The sequence below is a fragment of the Dermochelys coriacea genome, chromosome 2 (assembly GCF_009764565.3).
Source record: "Dermochelys coriacea isolate rDerCor1 chromosome 2, rDerCor1.pri.v4, whole genome shotgun sequence".
Classification (NCBI taxonomy): domain Eukaryota; kingdom Metazoa; phylum Chordata; order Testudines; family Dermochelyidae; genus Dermochelys; species Dermochelys coriacea.
Window position 1 is genome coordinate 69652269 of NC_050069.1, and position 25928 is coordinate 69678196.

Consider the following 25928-nt stretch of genomic DNA (forward strand, 5'->3'; position numbering starts at 1 on the left):
CATCTTCAGGAAATCTGGTCTGTTTCAACAGCTGCAGCAAGGGACTTTCTTCCCAGACAGGAAAATAACCTTTGGGGAAGTTGAAATGCCTATAGTTATCCTTGGGGACCCAGCCTACCCCTTAATGCCATGGCTCATGAAGCCATACACAGGCAGCCTGGACAGTAGTCAGGAGCTGTTCAATTATAGGCTGAGCAAGTGCAGAATGGCGGTAGAATGTGCATTTGGATGTTTAAAAGCGCGCTGGCGCAGTTTACTGACTTGGTTAGACCTCAGCAAAAACAATATTCCCATTGTTATTACTGCTTGCTGTGCGCTCCACAATATCTGTGAGAGTAAGGGGGAGACATTTATGGCGGGGTGGGAGGTTCAGGCAAATCACCTGGCCACTGATTACGTGCAGCCAGACACCAGGGCGATTAGAAGAGTACAGGAGGGTGCATCAGAGAAACTTTGAAAACCAGTTGCATGACTGGCAAGGCTATGGTGTGAAAGTTATGTCTGTTTCTCCTTGATGAAAACCTGCCCCCTTGGTTCACTCTACTTCCCTGTAAGCCAACCGCCCTCCCCTCCCCCCTTCGATCACTGCTTGCAGAAGCAATAAAGTCATTGTTGTTGAAAATTCATGCATTCTTTATTAATTCATCATACAAATAGGGGGATAACTGCCAAGGTAGCCTGGGAAGGGTCAGGGAGGAGGGAAGGACAAGGCCACACTGCACTTTAAAACTTACTGAATGCCAGCTAACTGTCTGGGCAGTCCTCTGGGGTGAAGTGTTTGGGTGCCCAGAGACCCCCCCCACCGTGTTTTTAGTCTGGGTGAGGAGGCTATGGAACTTGGGGAGGAGGGTGGTTGGTTACACAGGGACTGTAGTGATGGTCTGTGCTCCTGCTTTTCCTGCAGCTCAACCATACGCCAGAGCATATTAGTTTTATCCTCCAGTAGTCTCAGCATTGCCTCCTGCCTTCTGTCAGAAAGCTGACACCATCTATCATCTTCAACCCGCCACCTGTCCTTGCGTTCATATTGTGCTTTCCTGGACTCTGACATTGCTTGCCTCCATGCATTCTGCTGGGATCTTTCAATGAGGGAGGACTGCATAAGCTCAGAGAACATTTCATCGTGAGTGCAATTTTTTTGCCTTCTAATCTTCGCTAGCCTCTGGGACAGAGATGATAGCGTGAACGTTGAAACATTTGCAGCTGCGGGAGGGAAAAAAAGAGAGAGTAGGAGTTAAAAAGACACATTTTAGAGAACAATGGGTAGACTCTTTCATGGTGAACCTTGCTGTTAACATTACATAGCACATGTGCATTTGGTACAAGGTTGCATTTTGCCTCTTATATTGAGGGTCTGCTGGTTTGGTGTGAGAGATCACACACGCAGGGCCGGGCAACAGAATTCGGCTTGCAGGCAGCCATGGTAAGCCACAGTCTTTTGGCATCTTTAACCTTCATAACATGTGGGAATGGTTTCAAACAGCAGCGCCCTCATTTCTCATACCAAGCAGCCATTGGGTTGGCCATTTAAAATGGATTGGCAATTTAAAGGAGGGGCTGCAGTTTTCAGGTTAACATGTAGCACAAACCCAACTACCCCCCCCATACACCCAATTCTCTGGGATGATCACGTCACCCCTCCTCCCACTGCGTGGCTAACAGCAGGGAAGATTTCTGTTCAGCCACAGGCACAAAACCCAGCAGGAACAGCCATCTCTGAATGTCCACTTAATAAAATTACCCTACTTCAACCAGGTGACCATGAGGAGTGACCATCCAGGAGAGCTGTAAGGAGATGGCCCTGGAGGATTTCTGCTCCATCCCCAGACATACTAGCAGACTTTTCCAGTAGCTGTACTGGCCGTGAATGCATCCCAAGTCTTCAGGGCAAATCAATCATTAAACACGCTTGCTTTTAAACCATGTATTATATTTACAAAGGTACACTCACCAGAGGTCCCTTCTCCGCCTGGCGGGTCCGGGAGCCCACCTTCGGTGGGTTCAGGGGGTACTGGCTCCAGGCCCAGGGTGAGAAACAGTTCCTGGCTCTCGGGGAAAACGGTTTCTCCACTTGCTTGCTGTGCGCTATCTTCAGCCGCCTCCTCCTCCTCTTCATCTTCCTTGTCCCCAAAGTGTGCATCCCTGCTGCGTGGAGTCAAAGCACAGGAATTGAGTAGTGGTGGCTGCAGCCCGTAGAATGGCATGCAGCTAATCATAGAAGTGGCCTGTCTGGGGCTTTGATCCTGAGTGGCTGTTTGGATCTCTGGTTTTTGGTAGGCTTGCTTAAGTTTCTTATGTTTCATGCTGCACTGCTGCGGGTCCCTGTTATAGCCTCTGTCCTTCATACCCTTGGGAGATTTTTTTCAAATGTTTGGGCATTTCGTCTTTTGGAATGGAGTTCAGATAGCATGGATTTGTCTCCCCATACAGCGATCAACTCCCATACCTCCTGTTCGGTCCATGCTGGAGCTCTTTTGCGATTCTGGAACTGCATGGTCACCTGTGCTGATGAGATCTGCGCTCACCTGCAGCTTGCCACGCTGGCCAAACAGGAAATGAGATTCAAAAGTTCGTGGGCCTTTTCCTGTCTACCTGGCCAGTGCATCTGAGTTGAGAGCGCTGTCCAGAGCGGTCACAATGGAGCACTCTGGGATAGCTCCCTGAGGCCAATACCGTCGAATTGCGACCACACTATTCCAAATTCGACTTGGCAAGGTCAATTTCAATGCTAATCCCCTCGTCGGGGGAGGGGTATAGAAATCGATTTTAAGAGCCCTTTAAGTAAAAGAAAAAATGGCTTCGTTGTGTGGACAGGTGCAGGGTTAAATCGATCTAACGCTGCTAAATTCGACCTAAACTCGTAGTGGAGACCAGGGTGCTACTATCGGAGGCTTATGAGCCTCGGGACTAGGTTTTATCATTCGGGGTGGAAGGGAGAGGAATAGTGGTTGTCTACACTGCAACCTTTACAATGGCACGGCTTTTTCGTTGCACCCACCCGGTGGTAAGGTGGGTGGCCGCTCTATATCGCTGGGAGCGAGCTCTCCCGTCTACAAAATAAAACCACCCCCAAGTGGGGTGGTAGCTTCCTCGAGGTCCCAGGACCGCGCTGTTCATCGCTAAAACTTCTGTTGTTCCCGGGGGTGTTTTTTCAATCCTGGTTCATGCTCGCTCCCAAGGCTGGGGGCCCCGGCGATAGGGCCCAGGACAGGAGGGGTGGCTCCCGCTTGTGCCTCTGGGCACTTTTCACAAGCAGCCGGAGCTGGCACCAGCCTTTCTGCCGGGTGCCGCCCCCGCGCCCTGCTCACCCTGGCCGGGACCCAGCGGTGCTGGAGACAAAGCGGAGCGCGGAGCTCAGAGCCAGAGCCAGGTGAGCCGCAGGAATCCTTGAGCGCAGGGGGCACGTGTGGGGATGGGCGGGCTCCAAGCGGCGGCTGCTCCACTGAGGCGAGCGCGCCCCACGCAGCGTGACAGCGGCCCGCGGAGCAGCCGCGGCCTTCCCGTTCCCCGGGCCGCAGCGCAGCCTCTGCCCTGCGCAGGCGCCTCCCTGCGCCTTGTGCCCTGCGCCATGGGGCGGCTCGCGTGACTACAGCGGTTCCTTTAGTTTAGTTTGTGCATTTGACACACTAGAGGGGGCTCAGCCAGGGGCAACAAACAAAATGAAGCTGAGAAGCAGGGGAAAGCTTGTGTAGGTAGAGAGGTTGGGAAGATTGGGACTGTTTAGAGCTGGAGGCAGAAGAGGCGATGGTTTGCTAAGCTTCTCTCAACGCTATTCTCTCTCATAAGGCAGCAATGGGACTTTCAAGGAAATTAACATGCTCCCATTTAAAAGGGATAAAAGGATCTTTTACCTAATGCATATTTAGAACGTGGAAACTCTGCCACAATATATCATTTAGGCCAAGAGTTTAGCAGGCCACACAGACACACAGAAGTTAGATGTTTATATGGATTCAGGGAGCATCTGCAGGAAGGTTAGGTAATATTTAAGAAAATTGAAGTGATCAACTCTTATTCTTCAGGGATTAACTAACTTCTAATTGATGGGCACTAGATTACCAGAATGATGGGTGTGCTGTAGAGTATAAAGAGAACAGAATAGGAGCAGTTATTCCATAAATGCCTACTTCAGCGTTTCTTGCATCTTGTAATGGTCACTGATAGAGACAGAACACTGGACCAAATTAAAACACTGGCCCATCTGACAATTCCTATGTTCACATGATTGCATTCTGTGTATAGACAGGTTTCAGAGTAGCAGCCGTGTTAGTCTATATTTGCAAAAAGAAAAGGAGTGCTTGTGGCACCTTAGAGACTAACAAATTTATTTGAGCATAAGCTGTAGCTCACAAAATTTGTTAGTGTCTAAGGTGCCACAAGTACTCCTTTTCTTTTTATGTAGACAGTTTCACCAGTCCTCTTGTGCAGCCAATCAGGTTCTCTTGGTTGGGTTTTCCATGGAGCAAAGGGAAGAAAATATAATTAAAGACTAAAATGTGATTGCAAACTCACAAACAATGGCATATGGGTTCAGGTGCACAGCTAGGAGCTGAAACTATTTCTAACTGACTATTGTTAAAATTGATTTGATTTAAAGTTGATAGTGTCCATATAAGAATATTTGTCAAATACAATGGCAGGTTTCCAATTTAAGAGTTGTGGGACCACTCATTGAATCTTGTTCTGAATAAAAATGCTTGCGTCTCAGGTCTATTCTTTCAGCGCTCCCTCTCTCTAACCATCACCTAATGCCCATCAGTGTTGCTCCTTACCCCCTTGCACAGGCCTTCCATGAAACTTCAGTCCATCACTGGCCACTGCCAGGATTCCTCGGCTGTGGTCAGTCCCTTCTTCTGCTGATTTTCCTCTGGCACTACTGCACTGTGTTTAAAAATACTTCTATCAAAGTCCTACTTCACATGAGAAAAACAGGATATTAAGAACATCATTTAAATACAATGAAAGCATGTCTTCAACTTCTCTGGTAGTAGCAGGAATAAATGAACAGTGTTTTCTCTCTTTCTAGTGGCAAGATTAAGAAGCTGCTTTGATTACGAAGAGAGTTTGACTCCGTTTGCCTAATATTTTTAACAGAAGATGTTAAGTAAAAGTGAATCCCTTACTTCATGGCAGGAATCAGTGATGAGTTCGACCTGGCTGACTTGCATATTAGAACAATGGACTGGTGTGGAGTACCACTATTTATAATATATCGGCTTCGGCTTCTGGGTGTTACACATAATATTCTTTGCACCTATTTTAATTTTTATAAGCGTTAGTTGTTTTTTAAATTGTCTCCTGCACATTTACAAGAGAAAGAATGGCCTAGATGAGGATTTCTCCAGTAAGTCATGGGACAACAAAAGGTTCATGGTGGCATCTGTATTTAGTATGTGTGGAAAACTGTGGCATGGTAAGACATTTTTCTCTGAACACTATTGTATTGTGAGATGCTATCATTTGATTATTAAAAACTGGTATCCTGAACTTTTTGTGGCTGAACTATAGTTGCACTCAGATGGGGATCACTGATAGATATGAGAATTTGTTGACATTTCCTGGGAATTTTGAGCCATCATAGATAATAGGAATGATGGAGGCTTTCAGGTAGGCCATTGGTTCTTATCCAGCCCAAGCTGGTAATAACAAAAGCTTTTATCATTTAATGCTGTTTGTTACTCCCTAGCTGAGTCTACACTTGACTTCTATGTAAAAATGTTCTTATCATCATTGTGATTCCCCTTCTCGTAGCAGTGGTGGGAAATTTTTAAGAAAAAGCCTACTGTAGAAAAGGAACATAAGTACTGGTGTGGGTTTATAAATATTAGAACTGCCAGACATATGATCGATTGTGGGTTTTTTGCTTAAATTAGAATCATAGGCATAATGGATAAAGTTAATGCAGTAGATACAGAGCCTGAAAAACTCCCCTGATACAGAAAATTTTAAATTTCTATGACTTCCGCTATCTAGAGGCTGATATGAAAGATGAAACCCACAAACAGAGACTACGGTCAGCATCCTAGCAGAAATTTCTGCATCCTCCCCTTTCCCAAAAGCCTGGGGTTAGGGGGTCTGTCCTTCTCGATAACACCTTACCTCTGCATCTTACATGCAGGGATTTAGCTAGTTGTTTATATTTATCTCTGGCTAGTAGGCATCCAATAAACAATGTCAAGGCCTGCAATAGGTGCACTGGAACCAAATTCTGCAGTAACAACCCCTAAATTCGGTGCCAATATTAATAACTTATTCACTTCTAGAAAACACCCTTAATTCTCCCTGTCTTTCCCTGCCACAGCACACACAACAGACCCTGTCATTTATAGCTGAAAATACTCCTTGATGTTGAACTGAATAGTGATTATTTGAGGTTGGGATTTTGATTAATCTCTCCAATGACCCAGTTTAATTCCCAGGATTTTGGCTCCTACCGTGTTGGCAAGGCAGTCTGAGTAAGAATGTCCCTCTCCTACCCCCAGTATGTATCAGGGAAAGTGGTGCACATAGCTAGCTTCATTGGGCCTTGGTGTTGGGTCTTGGCAACCCAGCCCACCATCATACGCTTCTGTCTCCTTCCAATACTTGGCACTCATGGGGAGAGAAGGAGACTGAATTCATGGTGCTGTGATTGAGATGAGCAGAGCAGTTTACACCTCTTACAGGTATTACTCTCTGTAGACTCAGGAAGACATTATTTCATTGATTTACTCACTTCACGTTGTCAAGGTTATCTCTGCAAACATAAAGGCTAGAAACAATTAAACAAGAGAGCGCTAAGATTCTGGAGCACAATTGTGCACCAAGGAGTAAATTCTGCATCAGATTCTCCAATCATGGAATACACTGGACCCTGCTTGGGATTGAAAGTAGGCAGCGTATTTGGATGTAAGTTTGTGATACAATATGACAGCACAAAAGACCAATGCATCACATCTGAAACAGGGAGTTGTTAATAATTCCTCTCTGTATGGTTTGGTGAGGCTATTTATCATGCTACTTGCTGCTCAAAGTTCACAAGTTTTGGTGTGGGTGAGAGGGGAGTGTTGAAGCTTCCAAGAATTTCCAGACACAAATTAGTTTTGAGGGGTAAAACTAAGACACACAGGCATCAACACTTCATTTAAATGAAGGAGTTAACTCCTTTTGGCCTTGAATTTTCTCTCCCTTCCCCTGCTCATGAAAGTGTAAGGCCTTTGTAGCAGAATCAGTGTGTTTCAGCTTCTCAGACTATGTCTACACTACAGTTAAAACTTGCGGCTGGCCTGTGTCTGCTGACTTGGGCCCGGGCTCAGTGGCTGTTTAATTGCGGTTTAGAGATTCGGGTTCAGGCTGGAGCCTAGGCTTTGGGATTCTGCAAGGGGGAAATCAGTACTTAGATTCTGTACAAATACAGTCACTCCTCACCTAAAGTCATCCCAGTTAACGATGTTTCGTGGTTACGTTGCTGATCAATGAGGGAATAAGCTTGTTTAAAGTTGCGCAATGCCTGCTTTGTCCATTGCTTGCAGGAATAGCAGCCTGTTGGAGCTAGCTGGTGGGGTCTTGGAACCAGGGTGGATCGGCAGCCCCCCTCTCAGCTCCCGCTCCCCTAAGTGCCCTGTGTGGCAGCTGCCCAGCAGGCTGTCCATTTCTGGCATTTTAGCTGTTGCTCCCCTCACTGTCATGTGCTGCTCCTGCCCTCTGCCTTGGAGCTGCTCCCCGGAGCCTCCTGCTTGCTGTACGGGGCGGAGAGGAAGAGGGGGGCTAATGTCAGGGTGTCCCCCTCCCCCTGCTCCTGCACCCCACTTACCCCATTCCCGTAGAGCAGGGGTGGGGGTGCAGATGGGACATGACAGGGCTCAGGACGGAGCTCAGCAGCAGCTGCTGTCTCAACTTGCTGATCTACTTTAAAAGGCAATGTACTTAGAGTGGGGTCAGGGTACTTAAAGGGACAATGTGCATCTCTCTCTCTCTCTCACACACACAGGGTGTGTGTCTCTGTCTCTGTCTGCCATGCTATCTCCCCTTTCTCCATTCGTGCTGCCTTGTAGAGTGTGAGGCTACATTAACAATAATGGGTTAACCCTTGAGGGCTCAGCCGATTGCTAGTTCATCATTTAGCAGTAAGGCATTCCCTGGGAAATATCCCACCCTCTGACTTCACCACCTCAACCAAGCTTCACAATTATCATCGCTGTGTACCAGTATTGTTTGTTTAAAACTTATACTGTGTATGTATGTGTGTGTGTGTGTGTGTGTGTATATATATATATTAGTCTTTTGTTTGGGGAAAAAAATTTCCCTGGAACCTAACCCCCACTATTTACATTAATTCTTATGGGGAAATTGGATTAGCTTAACATCGTTTCGCTTAAAGTCGCATTTTTCAGGAACGTAACTACAGTGTTAAGCTAGGAGTTACTGTAGATGGGAAAGCCACTTATTCCTTTCTTCTAGTTTTAATCTGTGAGTAAGATGCTACTTTTACATAGTCTTTTTAGACTAAAATTACACTTTGGGATGAACTGAGATGCTTTTTTTAAACAAATACAAGGAAATAGTTAAGATTCTACATCGATAACTAAAGTATATATACAAATACACGGTAAAATAGCATAGTTGAAAAATCACTTCTTATTTCATTTACTTGTCAGGACCTCTGCTCAGTGTTGTGTATTTTTTTTTGCAAGTGTTCATAACATTGCAACACCTAAAGCAGAAAAGGGAACTGAAATATTTAAAGAACTCTTGTTGTATCACTGTCTGCTCTTGCAGGAGAATGCAGGACTCTGAACCTACATTTGGCATGTTAAACAAACAAAACTTCCAGCTTGGAGTGCATTCCTTTATTAGGCAACCTCCTACCTAAAGAAAGTGCCCCAGAATATCCCCACACTTGGCATATTTTTTTTATTAAGAGACCATCTTTTGTTACACCAACCAGTTTTTGACAGGTCCTTGACTGATCTCTATATATTTAAACATGTGCTTTTTGTGAATTTAAAGTGGTATGGGTATTTTGTTAGTAGTTTAAGTTCTTAAACCATATTTTTTTCTTAATTTTCTTTGAAAAAGCCTGGTTCATATTTTAAAAAGCAAATATCACTTCTGAAAGCAGGTAACCCTGATGTCCATTAGGAATAAAATCTGAAGAGATGGTTCTTCACAGAATATCAGGGTTGGAAGGGACCTCAGGAGGTCATCTTGTCCAACCCCCTGCTCAAAGCAGGACCAATCCCCAATTTTTGCCCCAGATCCCTAAATGGCCCTCTCAAGGACTGAGCTTACAACCCTAGGTTTAGCAGGCCAATGCTCAAACCACTGAGCTATCCCTCTTGACAAAAAGCATTTCTCATACATAAGGATCTATTATTCTGACTGTTTTAGTTGGGTATCCTGCCTGCTCCCTATTATTGGGGGGCAGCTAACTGTTTCTCCAAAACAGTGTTTCTCAACGACTGGTCCCTTGAGATCTTGCTGACTCACTTTAGGAAGGCAGTTAGGAAGCCAGTCCCTGTCATCAAAAAGGTTGAGTAGCACTGCTTGAGAATAGGTTTCAGAGTGGTAGCTCTGTTAGTCTGTATCATTAAAAAAAACGAGGAGTACTTGTGGCACCTTAGAGACTAACAAATTTATTTGGGCATAAGCTTCCGTGGGCTAAAACCCATTTCATCGGATGTATGCAGTGGAAAATACAGTAGGAAGATATATATATACCTGTCACCATCTCCAAATGTTTTGAAAATGAGGCTATAAGGGGTGGGGTGACCTGAGCTCTTCACCACCTCAGTTCCTTCAAACTGCATGTCTGGATGGAAGTGAACTGCTCCAGTCTCTTTGGATCTGGTGTCCTTTCTGTCTGAAGTGTTCTTTCTTGTACCTAGTTAGTGTTAGTCTAGGTATAGTCAGTTAGTGCATAGCTCGGTTCCAGGTTATGGCAGAACTGAAGGAGAAGATGGGATTCAAGAGGTCCACTTCATGTCCCACTGTCTTCCCTGTGTCTGACGACCACATGTGGTACCTCAAGAGAGGGATTCTCTCCTTCTAGGTGTTCTATTTGCCAGACTTTTAGACTCAGAGTCTGCCAGAACAGACAGACTCAATTATAGTTCCTTCTTCTCATCCCTCTGGATCTGGACAGTTGTTGGATCCAAAGTCCAAGAGGCCAGTCTTGACTCCTGTGGCTTCCGGTAAGTCAAAACAATTGAAGTGCTCCAGGAACTGGAGCCCCATTAGGTCCAGCTTTGGTTCCCTCTAAAATTTAGGTTTTGTAGTGACTTTATCTGATGGTGTCCATTTTGCAAATTTATTCCAGTTCTGCAGTTTTACATTGGAGTCTGTTTTTGAATTTTTTGTTGAAGAATTGCCCCTTTTAGGTCTGTTATTAAGTGACCAGAGAGACTGAAGTGTTCTCCTACTGGTTTTTGAATGTTATGATTCCTGATGTCAGATTTGTGTCCATTTATTCTCTTGTGTAGAGACTGTCCGGTTTGGCCAATGTACATGGCAGAGGGGCATTGCTGGCACATGATGGCATATATCACATTGGTAGATGTGCAGATGAACAAGCCCCTGATCGTGTGGCTGATGTGGTTAGGTCCTATGATGGTGTCCCTTGAATAGATATGTGGACAGAGTTGGCACCGGGCTTTGGTGCAGGCTTTGGTTCCTGGGTTGGTGTTTTTGTTGTGTGGCGTGTAGTTGCTGGTGAGTATTTGCTTCAGGTTAGGGTGGCTGTCTGTAAGCGAGGACTGGCCTGTCTCCCAAGGTCTGTGAGAGTGAGGGATAGTCCTTCAGGATAGGTTGCAGATCCTTGATGATGCGCTGGAAAGGTTTTATTTTGGGGCTGTAGGTGATGGCAAGTGGCATTCTGTTACTTTCTTTGTTAGTCCTGTCTTGTAGTAGGGGACTTCTGGGTACCCTTCCGGCTCTGTCAATCTGTTTCTTCACTTCACCAGGTGGGTAGTGTAATTAAGAACGCTTGATAGATCCTGATGTTACTTTTCCCTCTCAGCAGTTGTTGTAGGGATGTTGCACAAGAAATACACTCTCTGTTAAGATGTGGTCTACACCAGTGGTTCTCAAAGCCGGTCCACTGCTTGTGCAGGAAAAGCCCCTGGTGGGCCGGACCGGTTTGTTTACCTGCTGTGTCCGCAAGTTCGGCCAATCGTGGCTCCCACTGGCCACGGTTTGCTGCTCCAGGCCAATGGGGGCTGCGGGAAGGACGGCCAGCACGTCCCTTGGCCCGTGCTGCTTTCTGCAGCCCCCATTGGCCTAGAGCGGCAAACCGCGGCCAGTGGGAGCCGTGATTGGCCGAACCTGTGGACATGGCAGGTAAACAAACCGGTCTGGCCCTCCAGGGACTTTCCCTGCACAAGCGGCAGACCGGCTTTGAGAACCACTGCTCTACACTATAAAAAAGTTTAAGAATCTCTGCTCTAATTCATGTCTCTGATAACCTGTTGGGATAGGAACTGAAGGGGAAGCAAAGTTTTATACCATGCCATGTATGTGGTTGGCACTCGATCTATAATAACAATAATGAAGACACTGTCTCAACATAACATTTAGGAAGAACCTCTGCTGTGACGTGATGTGACCTCTACTAGCTCAATATATGCTTTAGAGAGACAATGATCTGCATCATATTTGAGGAAATATAATTCTCTGAGAAATTACAACTTAAAACTATTTTAAATATTAAAGGCATTAGAAAGGAAACATTCAGTTACACATGATCATCCTTTCTTGTCCCCTGCCACAAGATTTGCAGGTGTTTCATAGTAAAAGTAAGATCTTACATTGCGTAGTCTGTTTTCTATAGGATTTTTGCAAGATTTCGTTACCAAAATAATATATGTCTGGATGATTGTTTGTCTAAATCACTAATTCTGACTTCTTGGCACTGAAAAAAATTGTTGAACAAACTCTTGAAATTGAAAATTCTGATATCTGTGGAATTATTTTTTCTGCTTCTAAATGTTATCCTGTCAGTGTTCTTTTGGTGTTCGTGATAACAGCAACATGTGACATAGGATCTAAGAACCTTCAGCAAATGGAACCTCATCTGCTACAAAGTAGCTGTAGTTTTTCCTGACAAACATGCGACTCCTTTTGAGTTTCTAGACATGATAACGTATCAGTTTCATTTTGACTTAACGGGATGGTAAAGTGGACTATAACCATGTAATATAGATTCAGAATGTCCCTCTACATAGATGATGAAATATTTAAAACAAAAATGGAGGCTGAACTATTGTCCAAAGTCTTACCACTTCTTTTTCCTTATTTCTTAGCCCATCATCCCTTTGTTTACACAGAATATTCAGGAAGGATATCAGACACTTGGAAAAATAGGTAAGATTTACTTCATATGCATCTTTTCAAATTCTTGGAGTTTTTCTTTTATTTATATTTTCAAAATCATCTGTTTCTGGGAAATACTAGTCTTGTGAATTTCTTTCGAATCTGTTGTTTTCTTTTAACCCTAGTAACTATTTCTTTGTCATGTAAACTGAAGTGCACATGGGTTATATAATCTGAATATGCATTTAGTGGACTAAGCATTAATTGTTCTCTACATGGTGACCCATCTTAACCTGATCATGAGTATGCAGGAGGGTAATGTAAGAGTAGATAATTCTTTTCAAGATTATGTGTGCTGCATATTGTTTGACCTACCTTATGTAGTCTTTCATCAAACACCTATATCATTTAAAATTTGTTAGTTGCAATCCAGAATCATTCTGATTCAGGGACTCTGCTGGCTTCTAAGGTTCTCTCCCAAAATGTAACACCACCACGTCCCGCTTTTTTTTTTTTAATTCACAGGGTTTTTTAGGTGGTTATATGAACATTCTCGATTGCCACTCATTCCTGGATATGGAGGGTTCCCAATGAAACTTCGCACATATGTTGGAGATCCCATTCCATATAATCCAAATATAACAGCTACGGAACTAGATGATAAGGTAAGTTGGATGTTCTCTTTGAAACTTTCGGGAGCCTACAGTCCTAGTTTAAATTATGTCAGTTAGGTCTGAAGTATTTGATATTAAATTCCATGTCTATTGGTTTCTTATGAAGTAAACTTTCTTACAGTACATCAGCCATCTTACATAGTGTACTTTTATTCAATAACGTATCTCCAGCTGAAATATCATTTTATCCTGATAACACTATCTTATACTGTTAGATTCCTCCACAGATTTGTGCATTGTTCGACTCTCATCACCATCCTCCCTGGCCTTCTCCCTCAATACTTTACACCAGAGGTTTCTGAACTGTGTTCTGTGGAGCACTTGCTGTTGGTCGGTGAAGAGTTGGCTAATCACAAGGTCGTGGCTGTGCTCCTTGTTTCCAGATGGTAAACTGTCTTAAAAGAAGCTAAAATACATTGCATTACATTACATTATTTAAACTGACGTAAATTAATAACTTTATAAATGCCCACACAAGGCTCTGGTGCCTAACACATACTTAATATTACAACAAAACCCCAGCAGCATTAAAACAATCTTTCAGAGAAGAACTCTCCCAGCCAGCCAGCCACAGAAGAGCTTCTTTCCACACATTTGTAGTTCCAGACGGTATACTTCAGCCCCCTCCAAAAACCCATCTAACAGATGTCTGGCAGCTATTTAGAGCAAGTTCTAAAATCTTAGAGCCCTCACAGAGAATGCCCTGCTATCCACTACTCTCTCCCTTCCAATGAAGGGGATTCAGCTTGAGTGCCTCTGGTGACCACAGCTGTGGCATTATGGCACAGGGAGAGAGGCAATTTCTCAGGTAGGCAGGTCACAGGCTATTTAAGGCTTCCTAAGTCATAGCCAACACCTTAAATTCCACCCAGAGACCATTACACAAATCCCAGAGTACTGATGTCATGTATTCCCAGAATGATGCCTTACTCAATCAGAGTTCCACTGTTTTCTGCCCTAGTGTTCCTCTCTGAATGCTTTTAATGTGTAGCTCTAAAGAAAGCACATTGCAAAAGTCTACTCTTGGGTAATAAGGGTGCAAATGGCAGAGGTGTGTCTTTAAAGGATACAAGGTCCTAATCAGACAAAGAAGGTAAAAAGCTGACTGGGTTATTGCTGTCATATTATTGTCCAACAGCAGCTGAGTGTCTGCAATCACTGCTAAGTTGTAAACCCTGTGAAGATGCACTCCCTCAGTCAAAGAGATGGAAATACTTCTGTGAAGTTACTTTTGGATGTAAGCAATCAGCTTAGTTGCCAGTGGGATACTATCTCGATCATTCCTATCAGATCAGATTCATATCAGAGAAAAAAATTCTCTGATATGGTGTGTCCTACCTTAGGAAAAAGATTGGGAATATATGTCTTGAACCAAAAAAAAAAAAAAAGTCCTGTGTGGCACAAAGTAGGTTGAATTTAGGTATCTTGTTTATAATACATCTCATTTTATTTTGATCTGAGTGAAAATACTTAGGTTCTGTCAGGGTTCCCTCCCTACTCTGAACTCTAGGGTACAGATGTGGGGACCTGCATGAAAGACTCCCTAAGCTTATTTTTACCAGCTTAGGTTAAAAACTTTCCCAAGGCACAAACTTTGCCTTGTCCTTGAACAGTATGCTGCCACCACCAAGTGATTTAGACAAAGAACAGGGAAAGGACCACTTGGAGTTCCAATTTCCCCAAAATATCCCCCCAAGCCCTTACACCCCCTTTCCTGGGGAGCTTGAGGAAAAAACAAGATAAGCACAAACCAGCCTTGGATTTTTCAGACCCAAAAAAACCCAATCAGATTCTTAAAAAAACAGAACTTTTATTAGAACAAAAAAAATAAGAGAACAACTCTGTAAGATCAGAACAGAAGATAATCTTACGGGCAGTCAGATTCAAAACAGAGAATCCCTCTAGGCAAAACCTTAAGTTACAAAAAGACACAAAAACAGGAATACACATTTCCTCCAGCACAGCAAATTTCATAAGCCAAAACAAAGAAAACCTAATGCATTTTCTAGCTAGATTACTTACTAACTTTACAGGAGTTGGAGGGCTAGCATCCTTGATCTGTTCCCAGCAAAGGGATCACACAGACAGACAAAAGCCTTTCCCCCCCCTCCAGATTTGAAAGTATCTTGATCTCCAGATACTTGGCTGCTTTTAGCAATAAGCCATAGTAGTTTCAGGCACTTTATTGGTTTGCCAAAGTCTCCTCGTACAGGTTCAGGTCCCTTGCCTTTGCCAGTCGTTCTCTGACTGGCAGAGTTGGATGGACTGTCTCACCTTGTTATGCTGGGACCATGTGATGCTTTTGGTCTCCGGATTAGGCAGAAAGCTGAGAGAGGTAGATGGTGAGGACAGAAAGGGGGACACGAGAGAGGAGGACAGAGTTGGACCTCATGTATCAAGTTGGGGTCCTTGCTGGGGCAATGGTGATGGTTAGGCACAGGGTCATCCTTAGAGTTTATGGGGCCCTATGCAATATTATTAAACTGGTGCCCCTATGCCCAACCGCAGCCTGGGCTCGCAGCCCGGGGGGGGGGGGAGGAGGAAGGACGAGGCAGCAAAGGATACCAAGCCGCCCAACCCGCCTCACGGCAGCAGACTCTCACAGTTCACAGCAGAGACTCCTGTATCCTCTCCGTCATGCAGAATGCATCATGCCAACGCATTCAGCTCTGTGAATACGGCCCCTGCCTAAGGAGACTGAAGCGCACGCTTAGCGTGTGGGAGCCGACCTTCTCTTACCTGCTGTCGGGTTGTGGGCGAAGCTGCCACTTGGTGAGGTTAGCTCCCCAGCCCGCCAGTGGCCCCGCCCATACACCACCCCTGCTCTGCTCCAGGCCCCACCCCACACTGCTCCAGGCCCCGCCCTCTCCCCACTGTGTCTCTCCTCTTCCCTCCCTGATCACCCCCTTCCAGCCAAATCCCTGAACCCAAATGAAGCAAATCACATTGAAAAAAACACTCTTCTGCAATTTCTTTCTAAAAAAGGTGGAGCCATGTTTTCCACTGCATGCCAGAAGGTGAAGACTGGACACACAGAAGGGACCTAATGAAAAGCACTAAATTTGGGAATAAAAAATGTCAGTTATAGGTTTTTTGATATACACTGAAGTTTGTCAGGGATTTATTTGCAAAAACTGTGTAGTAAGGGCAAGTCAGCTGTTGTGCTGAATACATCCTTAACTATTATGGAATACATGATGCAGCTCTTCTCTGCTTTATATTTTCTTAATCAGTATTTCTAAGATGATTTTATATTTTAAATGTACTCTTAAGCCTTCATAAGGTAATAATTCCATATTTAACTCACTAAAACAAAGACATGATTTTAAATTAATCAGTCATAGAGGGTTAGTGTGTTCATAGCAATGTTCATTGTTTTTAGAAAAAGGGAACACTAATTTACTTTGTGTGATCTCCATAACAAAAGACATGTTTATGAAATTTCACCAACTTTAAAAAATATGTTTCTAAAGATGTTAGGCATAACAAAGGATTTTATATTTATCTTAGGTACTGATTTTGCTAGAGGGTTCTCTTAAAACTAGTTCCTCAAATAGTCAGAAGAAAGGTAAACTTGTTTGTCCAAAGAGAAAAGGAGTACTTGTGGCACCTTAGAGACTAACAAATTTATTTGAGCATAAGCTTTCGTGAGCTACAGCTCACTTCATCAGATGCTGTAGCTCACGAAAGCTTATGCTCAAATAAATTTGTTAGTCTCTAAGGTGCCACAAGTACTCCTTTTCTTTTTGTGAATACAGACTAACACGGCTGCTACTCTGAAACTTGTTTGTCCAGCTATCTGTCAGGAAAGGGGCGTTGTCCTTTGGGCTCTCTTCAGCAGGGGTGTGAAGGGAGAAAGTGGTGGACAGAAAGGATAGGAAGACTTTGGAAGCAAGTTTTTTGTGTTATAGTAATTAACATTAAAATGTGTATTTTAGATAAGGGTGATCCCTTTATTTAAAAAATTATGTCTGAAGATCCAAGCATTTAAGGCTAAAGATGGATACTCAGATAGTGCATCTAAAAATCTATGCAAGGATTTTTTTTAGAGATGTGATTTTATCATCTTCAGCAACACACTAATGAAATATTTTTAAAGCATATTTTAAACTAAGGTCCTGTAGACTAACATGTTCTAAGTAAATATTACAGGTTTCAGAGTAGCAGCCGTGTTAGTCTGTATTCGCAAAAGAAAAGGAGTACTTGTGGCACCTTAGAGACTAACAAATTATTAGAGCATAAGCTTTCATGAGCTACAGCTCACTTCATCGGATGCATCTGATGAAGTGAGCTGTAGCTCTGGAAAGCTTATGCTCTGATAAATTTGTTAGTCTCTAAGGTGCCACAAGTACTCCTTTTCTTTTTGTAAATATTACAGTAATGCACAACTGTTTTTGTCAGTAAATTCAGAAACTGACAGTACATACCTGGGGGTTGGCAAATGCCTGTTAAATGGGTTCATTACCACTTGAATGGCTCTTTAACAGTTTCAATGTTCTGCTAATCGGTCTGGCAGGCTGTAAGTCTTTTTCACTTTTAAGTTACTAGATCCCCTCCAGAGTAAGAGACATCAGGCTGCAGCAGCTAGCTGTGGGAGCCTGCAGGGAGGGTCAGAACAGGGATAGGAAGAGGCAGGTGGGTGGACTGTAAGACCCAGAGATGTCCCAAATTTTCAAGTGCGCAGCCACATATGTCTAAGGATGGCCTTGGTTAGGCATTCCAACTGGTGTGCCAAGGTCCATGTGTCAGATGAAAATCCCCCAGCAGCAGCTGCAGTAGTGCTAATGGTTTTTCCTTTTGTCTCACAAAGTCTCTAAAAGGATCCCAAAAGGGGGTGATGGGCAGAATAGCCCATTTTGTCCACCAGTTAGGACTAATTTCCAGTCCTAATTGAAGAACCAATTTTGGTCCATTGAGTTCCAGTCCCATTCTCCTCTGTTTACCAAACATGATGTTAAGTACAGTCCTTGGGTGCTGTCAGTAGATCCTCTCTGTTTAATTCAATCTCCTTTTTCCTTTTCTTAAATAATGTTGTAAAGCAAGGGATTGTGACAATTATGAACTTCTACCCACTTTCCATCCGTTAAGCTCATAAGCGGAGAAGGCCCTCTGGGCCCTATTCATTACAACAGAGCAAAGGAAAGGGTTGAGGCTGAATATTCATCAGATTTTAGTCTGAGCAAAATTATTCAGTAGATGAGATTTAACATGTCTGAAAATCCAGGGTTTGTAAACTGCTTAAGGAACTATCCTTTTACATCCTACACCTCCCTTTTTATTTGATGCATATTTTAATGAACGGTAAACATTTAAAAGAGGGGTTGAAAAGATAGTAGCTGTTTTTGAAGAGGAAAACTGCCTTCTACACCTTGCATCAGAGGTTTTACATCTGAATAGATTTCCACAGTGATAGCTTTGTTAAAAGATCTTTATAACAACTCCAGTTGAAAAACTGTGAAACTTAAATATGAAATTATATCGAGTCACACAGTTTAAGGGCTCAACCTGCAAATATAAGTGAATAATTTCACTTGTATCTGAAGTCCTATTGAAGCGAACGAAATTAATCTCCTGAGTTATGCATATGCCTAAGGGTTTGCAAGATGGAATGGTAGTGAGCTAATATTTTCATGTCACTTTTGCATATATGCGAATTTATTTGAGCATAAGCTTTCGTGAGCTACAGCTCACTTCCGATGAAGTGAGCTATAGCTCACGAAAGTTTATGCTCAAATAAATTTGTTAGTCTCTAAGGTGCCACAAGTACTCCTTTTCTTTTTGCGAATACAGACTAACACGGCTGCTACTCTGAAACCTGTCACTTTTGCATATGTAGATCTGGCTGTTTAGTATGCTTGGTTATCACAGGGGAAAATACACAGGTGTGTGGGAATGAGACTGTTCCTCAGCATGGGCTTCATGGGATCTTGTGAAGAATTTACTCTTCCTGCCTTCTCCTCCCCCAACATTTTCCACAGAGTTTATGTATATCTTTAGCATCCTTGGAAAACTGGAAGAGGATGATGATTAAAGTAGTGATTCTTGAAATATAAAAGGTTTCCCCCTCTTTCTTTCTTTCTCTCAACAGACTAAGATTGCCATTGAAACGCTAAGAGACAGACACCAAAAACTACCAGGAAGTATACTAAGAGCTCTGTTGGAACGATTTGATAAACATCAGAAAGAAGACTAGTGTATTTAAATATATGTTGTTGTTAAATATTAAAAACTATTAGTGTAACTTGTGGGAGGAAAAATTGTAGTTTTCTTAAAAGGACAAGAGACTGCAAACTACATGCATCAAACATTCAGTCACATCACTGCCTTAAAATCTCTCTCTCTCTCTCTCATCTGGTCTGGCAACTTCAATCCAAATAATAAAAGAAAAGGAAATTAAGAGAATCATTATCCTGAGAGAAATTGATTCGAGATTCTTAAACCAAATGACAGCAGACATTATTCTGACATAAAAGTTAGAGCTTGTGTAGCATTAGAAGCATGCTGTGGGGAGCTGATTATAGAGGGAGTCTATATTAGAAAATTTGGTGTTTGGTCTGTTCCAATTGAGAAAGACAGCCCCTGTCCAGACCGGATGAGAGAAAGATGTCAAAACTTTTTGTCTATAACACACTTATAACTGTATTTAATATTTAAAAAGGTGCACATAAATTTAGAAATAGCTAAAAAGTTCTGATTTTATCAATGTTGCCTTTGCATTCATGTTGAGATTTTCCCTACAGTTTTTTCCTTTAAACAAAATGCCTTTGATTAATTTTAAAAAATTGCAATTGAATTATTGAGATAAACTATATGAACATATATTTATATCGGAGGCCTTTTTGAGCTCTGCCCAAAAAAATGGTGGTGTATAACCCTACCATACTAGTTAAATAATGTAGTACCCACTCTTGTTAAAAATAAAATATAATTGAGTATAAAATTGATTTTTGTTGCAAATAAAAACAAAATTAGTCATGTGACAACACAGAACATAAGACAACATACTTGACATATAGATAAACTTACAATTAAAGAAGAATGGTGTCAAAATGGTATTTAAGCTCTTAATGCCTTATCTTTTATAGTTAAAGTTATTACAGGAAAGTATTTTGGAAAACAAAAAAGTAAACAAAATGATTAAACATTTAATGAGTCAAGATGCCACGTTTTTATTTAAAACTTGATAAATCCCTATTAAGTTATTTGCCTGCCTTGTTATATAACTTAAGACTATTTTTATTACTTTATATTATTTTTATCTCAGAATACTGCTATATAAGAAATAAGAGAGCCATGTTTCACATAGAGAAATGTAAAACATTTTTATATCATGTTAACCAACTTAAGCTGTTCCTTAAACAGAATGGAGACACCAGAATATATCAAGACACAGTGAAGAAACCTCTGAGCATCTGAAGAAGAAAGATAAAGTGTGTTATACATATCAGACCAGTCAACAATACTTCAACCTACCATTATAAAGACCATTAGTCGGCTAGGTCTAACAACCTGTATATTAAGCATATACATGTGGTTTTAAATCTCTCATTGGGATATGGCTGAATTGGTTGTTATGAAAGAGGAAATGTATCATTACTGTATACATCTTTGTTAATTGACATAATAGCATCTCTGTTATTTTGACAAATAAAATTTGCAGAATTTTCAAATTTTAAAAATTTTGGCACAGAGTTTTTAATTTTTAGTGCAGAATTCTCTCACGAGTACCAGGGTTCTGTGTGGCACAATCTGGGTGCAGGCAGCTCAGTGGGGAGTTCTGGGGGGGGAGGTGATCTGGATGTACAGTGGGGGGATTCATTGGGGGATTCTGGGGGCAGGGGGAATGGGACTCTGTAGTGAAGTCTACATCACCAGAGCGTTTCGGTGCAGCTGGTGAAGTGGAGGTAAGGGTGCAGCTGGTTGGGGGTCTGGGTGTGGGGGGCTCCCAATGCAGGGGGTGAGGCTCGGGAGGGGCTCGGTGGGGGGTTCTGGGTGCCGAGAGGTGAGGCTCGGGGGGGATGGGTGCGGGGGGAGGTCTAGATGCACAGGGTTTGATTGGACAGGGGGAACAGCTCCCCATACAATGACCCCTCCCCCTGTGGCTGAGGAGCAATGGAACCAGGAAGTGGGGGGGAGGGGTCACAATGCAGGGAGCTGCTCCCCTTGTCTGCCCAACCCCTGTGCCTCTGCACCCACTGCCTCATCCCCCCGCACCCAGAACCCCCACGCCAGCAAGCCTCACCCCCTGTACTCAGACCCCCTTGTCAAACTCGCTCCATCCATGGTTCAGAGCTTCCTGTAGCCAGGGGAAGTTTCTGGGGGTTTCATCACATGATATAATCTTTAATTAAAGATTAAACTTTAATTCCTGGAGACTGCAGGACAATCCTGGAGGGATGGCAATGCTACCGGGTGCCCAAACACAAGTGAGCACTGGTGCAGCTTCTCTTTGTTTCCTCATGGAAACCATTTTTCTGCAGGAAAGCAAAGAGAATCTGTGAGGGGATATGTTTCTGCACACACGCAGTGGTGGAAAATTCTTCCAGGAGTAAATCCAGCTGAAAATCCAGCCTAAAGTAAAAAGCAATCCAGAGACAGACAAAAAGCCAAAAGGCTTAGAGACAAATGTGATGACCCCCAGGGAATAAACTGGAAGTATCAGAGAAAGAGGAGGCTGGCTACATCAGAAAAAGAATCAGTGGGACACCAAGCTATGCCAGTCAGCTGAGGAAAAGGGCAGTATGACTGTGGCTGAAGAAACACCAAGTCATCAAGAATCAGAATGTGTAAAAGAGAAGATAATAGAAATTGCTAACTGGAGACTTCCAAGAGACTGTGCAAAGCCCCAGTCAGGACACACAGGCGTGGAAGAGATCTACCTCAAAGAAAAAAATGAGTATCCCTGCTGAGCTGAACATCATTCACAAAGTAGTGGAGCTATAAAAGGAACCAAAATGGGGTTGCTGTGTGAGCTACTCTAGCTGTAGGCAACACCGTAGAGTCATTAATCTTTGGGGATCCTGTAAGGAAATGGAACAGAGATAATGACATCCTTAATTCAGAGGGATGCATATGCGTGTGCCTATCAGGGAGATCTTCTCACAAGATCAGAAAGTAGCCTTAAAGTTTAAGCAGGATGAAGTCCTAGTTTTGCTAACTACTGTAGATGGGCTATAGTACTAGATGGTCTGGTCCACATATTGTAAATTATGGTTATGACACTGCACCCCATATTCTTCATAGTCATATTATGGTGATATGGTTATAGCATAATTATGATGCATTTTATACAAGACAGGTTATGTGAGATGGAATACTTGTGGCACCTTAGAGACTAACAAATTTATTTGAGCATAAGCTTTCATGAGCTACAGCTCACTTCATCAGATGCATTGTGAGCTGTAGCTCACGAAAGCTTATGCTCAAATAAATTTGTTAGTCTCTAAGGTGCCACAAGTATTCCTTTTCTTTTTGCGAATACAGACTAACACGGCTGCTACTCTGAAACCTGTCGTTATGTGAGATGTCATTCAAAAGGTTATGATTTGCTGAATATGGAGGGGGGGAGGGATAGCTCAGTGGTTTGAGCATTAGCTTGCTAAACCCAGGGTTGTGAGTTCAATCCCTGAGGGGGCCATTTGGGGAAAAAATTGGGGATTGGTCCTGCTTTGAGCAGGGGGTTGGACTAGATGATCCCTTGAGGTCCCTTCCAACCCTGATATTCTATGATTCTATGATTATTCTATTTGTATGCATGTATCATTTTTGTATCTGAAGTTATAAATACTATGTATCTATACTTCATATGTAATTACATCTGTATAACACCCACCAAACAAGATGCTTTCTGTCTAAATAGCTGGTTGAAAAGGGCCTATTCAGGGTAATGGGCCATTAGAAAGAACAATAGGCCTTAGGAGAAGCTTATCTCCCACCTGATGAGCCTTCCTGAGAACGCTACAGACAGCCTATGAGTGATGGCTACTATGACTCTACAAGGACATTTGACCAGGCCACATGATGTTTTACTTAATCTTGGGATGTCAGTATTTTTCCACAGACAGGTCTGGGAATCAAGATTTGGCACAAAGGGTTCCCACAATATGCAACAGCTATATAACATCATCTGGGGTTCTTCACTCCCCACACAAGAAGACTCCTGGAAACACCTGAGGAACAAAGACTGGACTGGAGGAAGCGCTGACCCTGCTAAAGGAATTTCTACCCTGTGTATGAAATACTTGAGGATTCCAAGCTGTAAAGCAAGTGCAGCTTGCCCCATAAGGATCTGCAGCCTGCTTGAACCATCTCTTAGGGTGAGAATCTGCTAATTCATATCCAATTTATCTAGTATAATAAGCATAGTTTGCATTTTTTATTTATTTGCTAGGTAATCTGCTTTGATCTGTTTGCTATCCCTTATAATAACTTAAAATCAATCTTCTGTAGTTTTAACAAATTTGTTTTTGTTTTAATTTAAACCAGTGAGCTTTGACTGGAGTGCTTGGGGAAAATCTCTGCTTGGTTACCACAAGTGTGCATTGTCCTCTTCACATTGAGGGAGAGGCAAACCGGGTATTAAATCCACATACTAGCCAGATTTGACCAGGACAGGACAGTACTGCTCTGGAGTCCTCCACTTGGAAGCTGGTGGTTAGACAGCCTGCGTGTAACTGCAGCTGGGTGTGTCCTCACCTGGTGAAAGTGCAGGCTGGAGGGCTTTGCAGCTTGTCACAGCAGTACAGTGTGAGAGGGAGCCCAGGCTGCTGGGTCAGGGTGCTTGGTGGTATCCCAGTTCCAGGTGGTACCCCGGAGGGAACCTGCCACAATGGTGTGCCAAGAACTACATGGGGGCTATATTCACAGGACTCTGTACTTGCAACAGAGGAGAACCCAAGGCTTGGTTTTCTCATATTTTTGTGAAAGGCCCAAGAGATATAAATGTTAGGACCTAAGGGAGGAAGTGCACAGAGAGGAAGCAGTCCTGGGAATGAACAGTGCTTGGAAGGAAATCCTGTTTCTGCATCTTTAAGGGCCTGGGACCAGGAGTCTTGAAGAAAGGATAGGGCAAAACTCCCTTAACCTGCAGGTATCATCTAGTTTAACCCCCTACCAAGATGCAGGATTTGTTGCGTGTAAACCATCCAGGACAGATGGCTATCCAGCCTCCTTCTGAAAACCTTCAGTGAAGAAGCTTCCACAACCTCCCTAGCCCACCTGTTACATTGTCCTACTGTTCTTGCAATTAGGAAGTTTTTCCTGAGATTTAATCTAAATCTGCTGTGCTGTAGTTTGAACCCACTGCCTCTTGTCCTGCCCTGTGTGGCAAAAGAGAACGACTGTTGTCCATCTTTTTATGGCAGCTTTCAAGTATTTGAAGACCGCTATCATGTTCCCCCTTAATCTTCTCTTTTCCAAACTAAACATATCTAGTTCCTTCAGCCTTTGCTCATATGGCTTGCATTCCAACTCTTCAATCATCTTTGTCTCTCGCCTCTGGATCCTTTCCAGTTTCTCCACATCTTTTCTATACATTAGTGACCAAAATTGAACACCATACTCCAGCTGAGGCCTAAGCAGCCCTGAGCAGAGTGATACCGTCACCTCCTGTGACTTGCATCTGTTAGTGCAACCTAAAACTGTATTTGCTTTTTTGGCTAGTTAAGGGAAAGGGGCCAGCTGAGGGAGAAGCTGGCAGAGGCCCTACAGCATCTGGCTCACCACAATTCAGCTCCAGAGAGGAGAGCAGAGGGCTGCTGCTTAAGAAGGACCAGAGAATCTGATTAATAGAACCCAGCTCCAGTGAGGGGCATTGAGGACTCCTGTTGAAGAGCATACAGATACATGTACACTGCAATAAATATCCCAAAGCCCCAAGTCTCAGAGCCCCGGTCATCTGTGGTTGTCAGGTACCAGGGCATAGTCTGTCTGGCCTAGCAGTCACAGCTGGGCTGGGGTCCATACATCAAGGACTGAGTCAGTGAGCAGGGCGGGGTCACAGGAAACGTTAGAGCCAAGTTCAATAAGCAAGAGACAGGCCAGAGTCGCAGACCAGAGTTAGTTATGAGGCTGCAGGCAAGAATCAGGGTGAGAGACCACAGATCAGAAGACAAGGTGAGGGCTGAAGTCTTATGCAGACATAAGTTGTGCAGACAACTTTCCTGGGGCACCCTCCGGGGTTAAATAATTGCCTGGCTGCAGGATAGTGTCACTCTTGGTTCTTTGGGTGGTACTTCCTGTGGCACCCAGTCTCCACAGTGCTCTGTGGAATACTATGTAGCACTGTAGGGACATCAACTTCCTAGACTCTGCTAAACCAGGTTCTAGTCCATATGTGGGGGTGAAAGATTATAGTGAAGATGTTCAGGCTCAAATTTGAGCCTAGACACTGAGACTCTCCCCCATTGTGGGGTCTCAGAGGCTGGGATCTTGCCTGAACATCTATGCTATAATTGTATAACCCCCAAATCCCCATAAGCCTAAGTCAGCTGACCCAGGCCAGCTGCAGATCTTTTATTTCCTTGTAGACATACTCTGAAGGACTAAGTAATACAGCCAAGTTCCAAAGAAGAGAACTGGGGCCCCTGCTTAAGGAAGGATTGTAAAGGATTAACCCAGAGATAGAGCTGGGAAGGGTTCCAGAGACAGACTGTTTCCAAGTGCAAGAAAGAGTCTTCGAAGGAAGGAGCCCGAGATTCTTAGTTGAACTGAACCAGAGGCAGTGAATGTCCCTGAGTGTATCTGAGTAAGCTCCTATTTATGCTGATTGCTGCTGTTAATAAATGAGACCCTTGGAAGGGGAATGGAGTCCTCTTTGATTAAAAAACAAGGTCTGTCTGGAGTTGTTTAAAACCCGGGGGAAGCAGGACTTACTTACATTGCCACACCTGATGGAAAGGGGGTGCACTGGTGTGATCTTCATGCCATCACACTGAAGTAAAAAACCCAAGGAGAAGTTTAAAAATA

General features: G+C 43.3%; 1 protein-coding gene across 1 annotated transcript; it reads left to right on the forward strand.

The window, feature by feature from the left end:
* Window positions 1-3164: 3164 nt before the first annotated feature.
* Window positions 3165-19389, forward strand: LOC122458477 (transmembrane protein 68-like). The gene is made up of 5 exons (XM_043507107.1): window positions 3165-3370; window positions 4785-4839; window positions 12279-12339; window positions 12814-12953; window positions 19051-19389. The coding sequence occupies exons 1-5, from the start codon at window positions 3165-3167 to the stop codon at window positions 19153-19155; spliced, it is 567 nt and encodes a 188-aa protein (XP_043363042.1). The 3' UTR covers window positions 19156-19389.
* Window positions 19390-25928: the final 6539 nt, after the last annotated feature.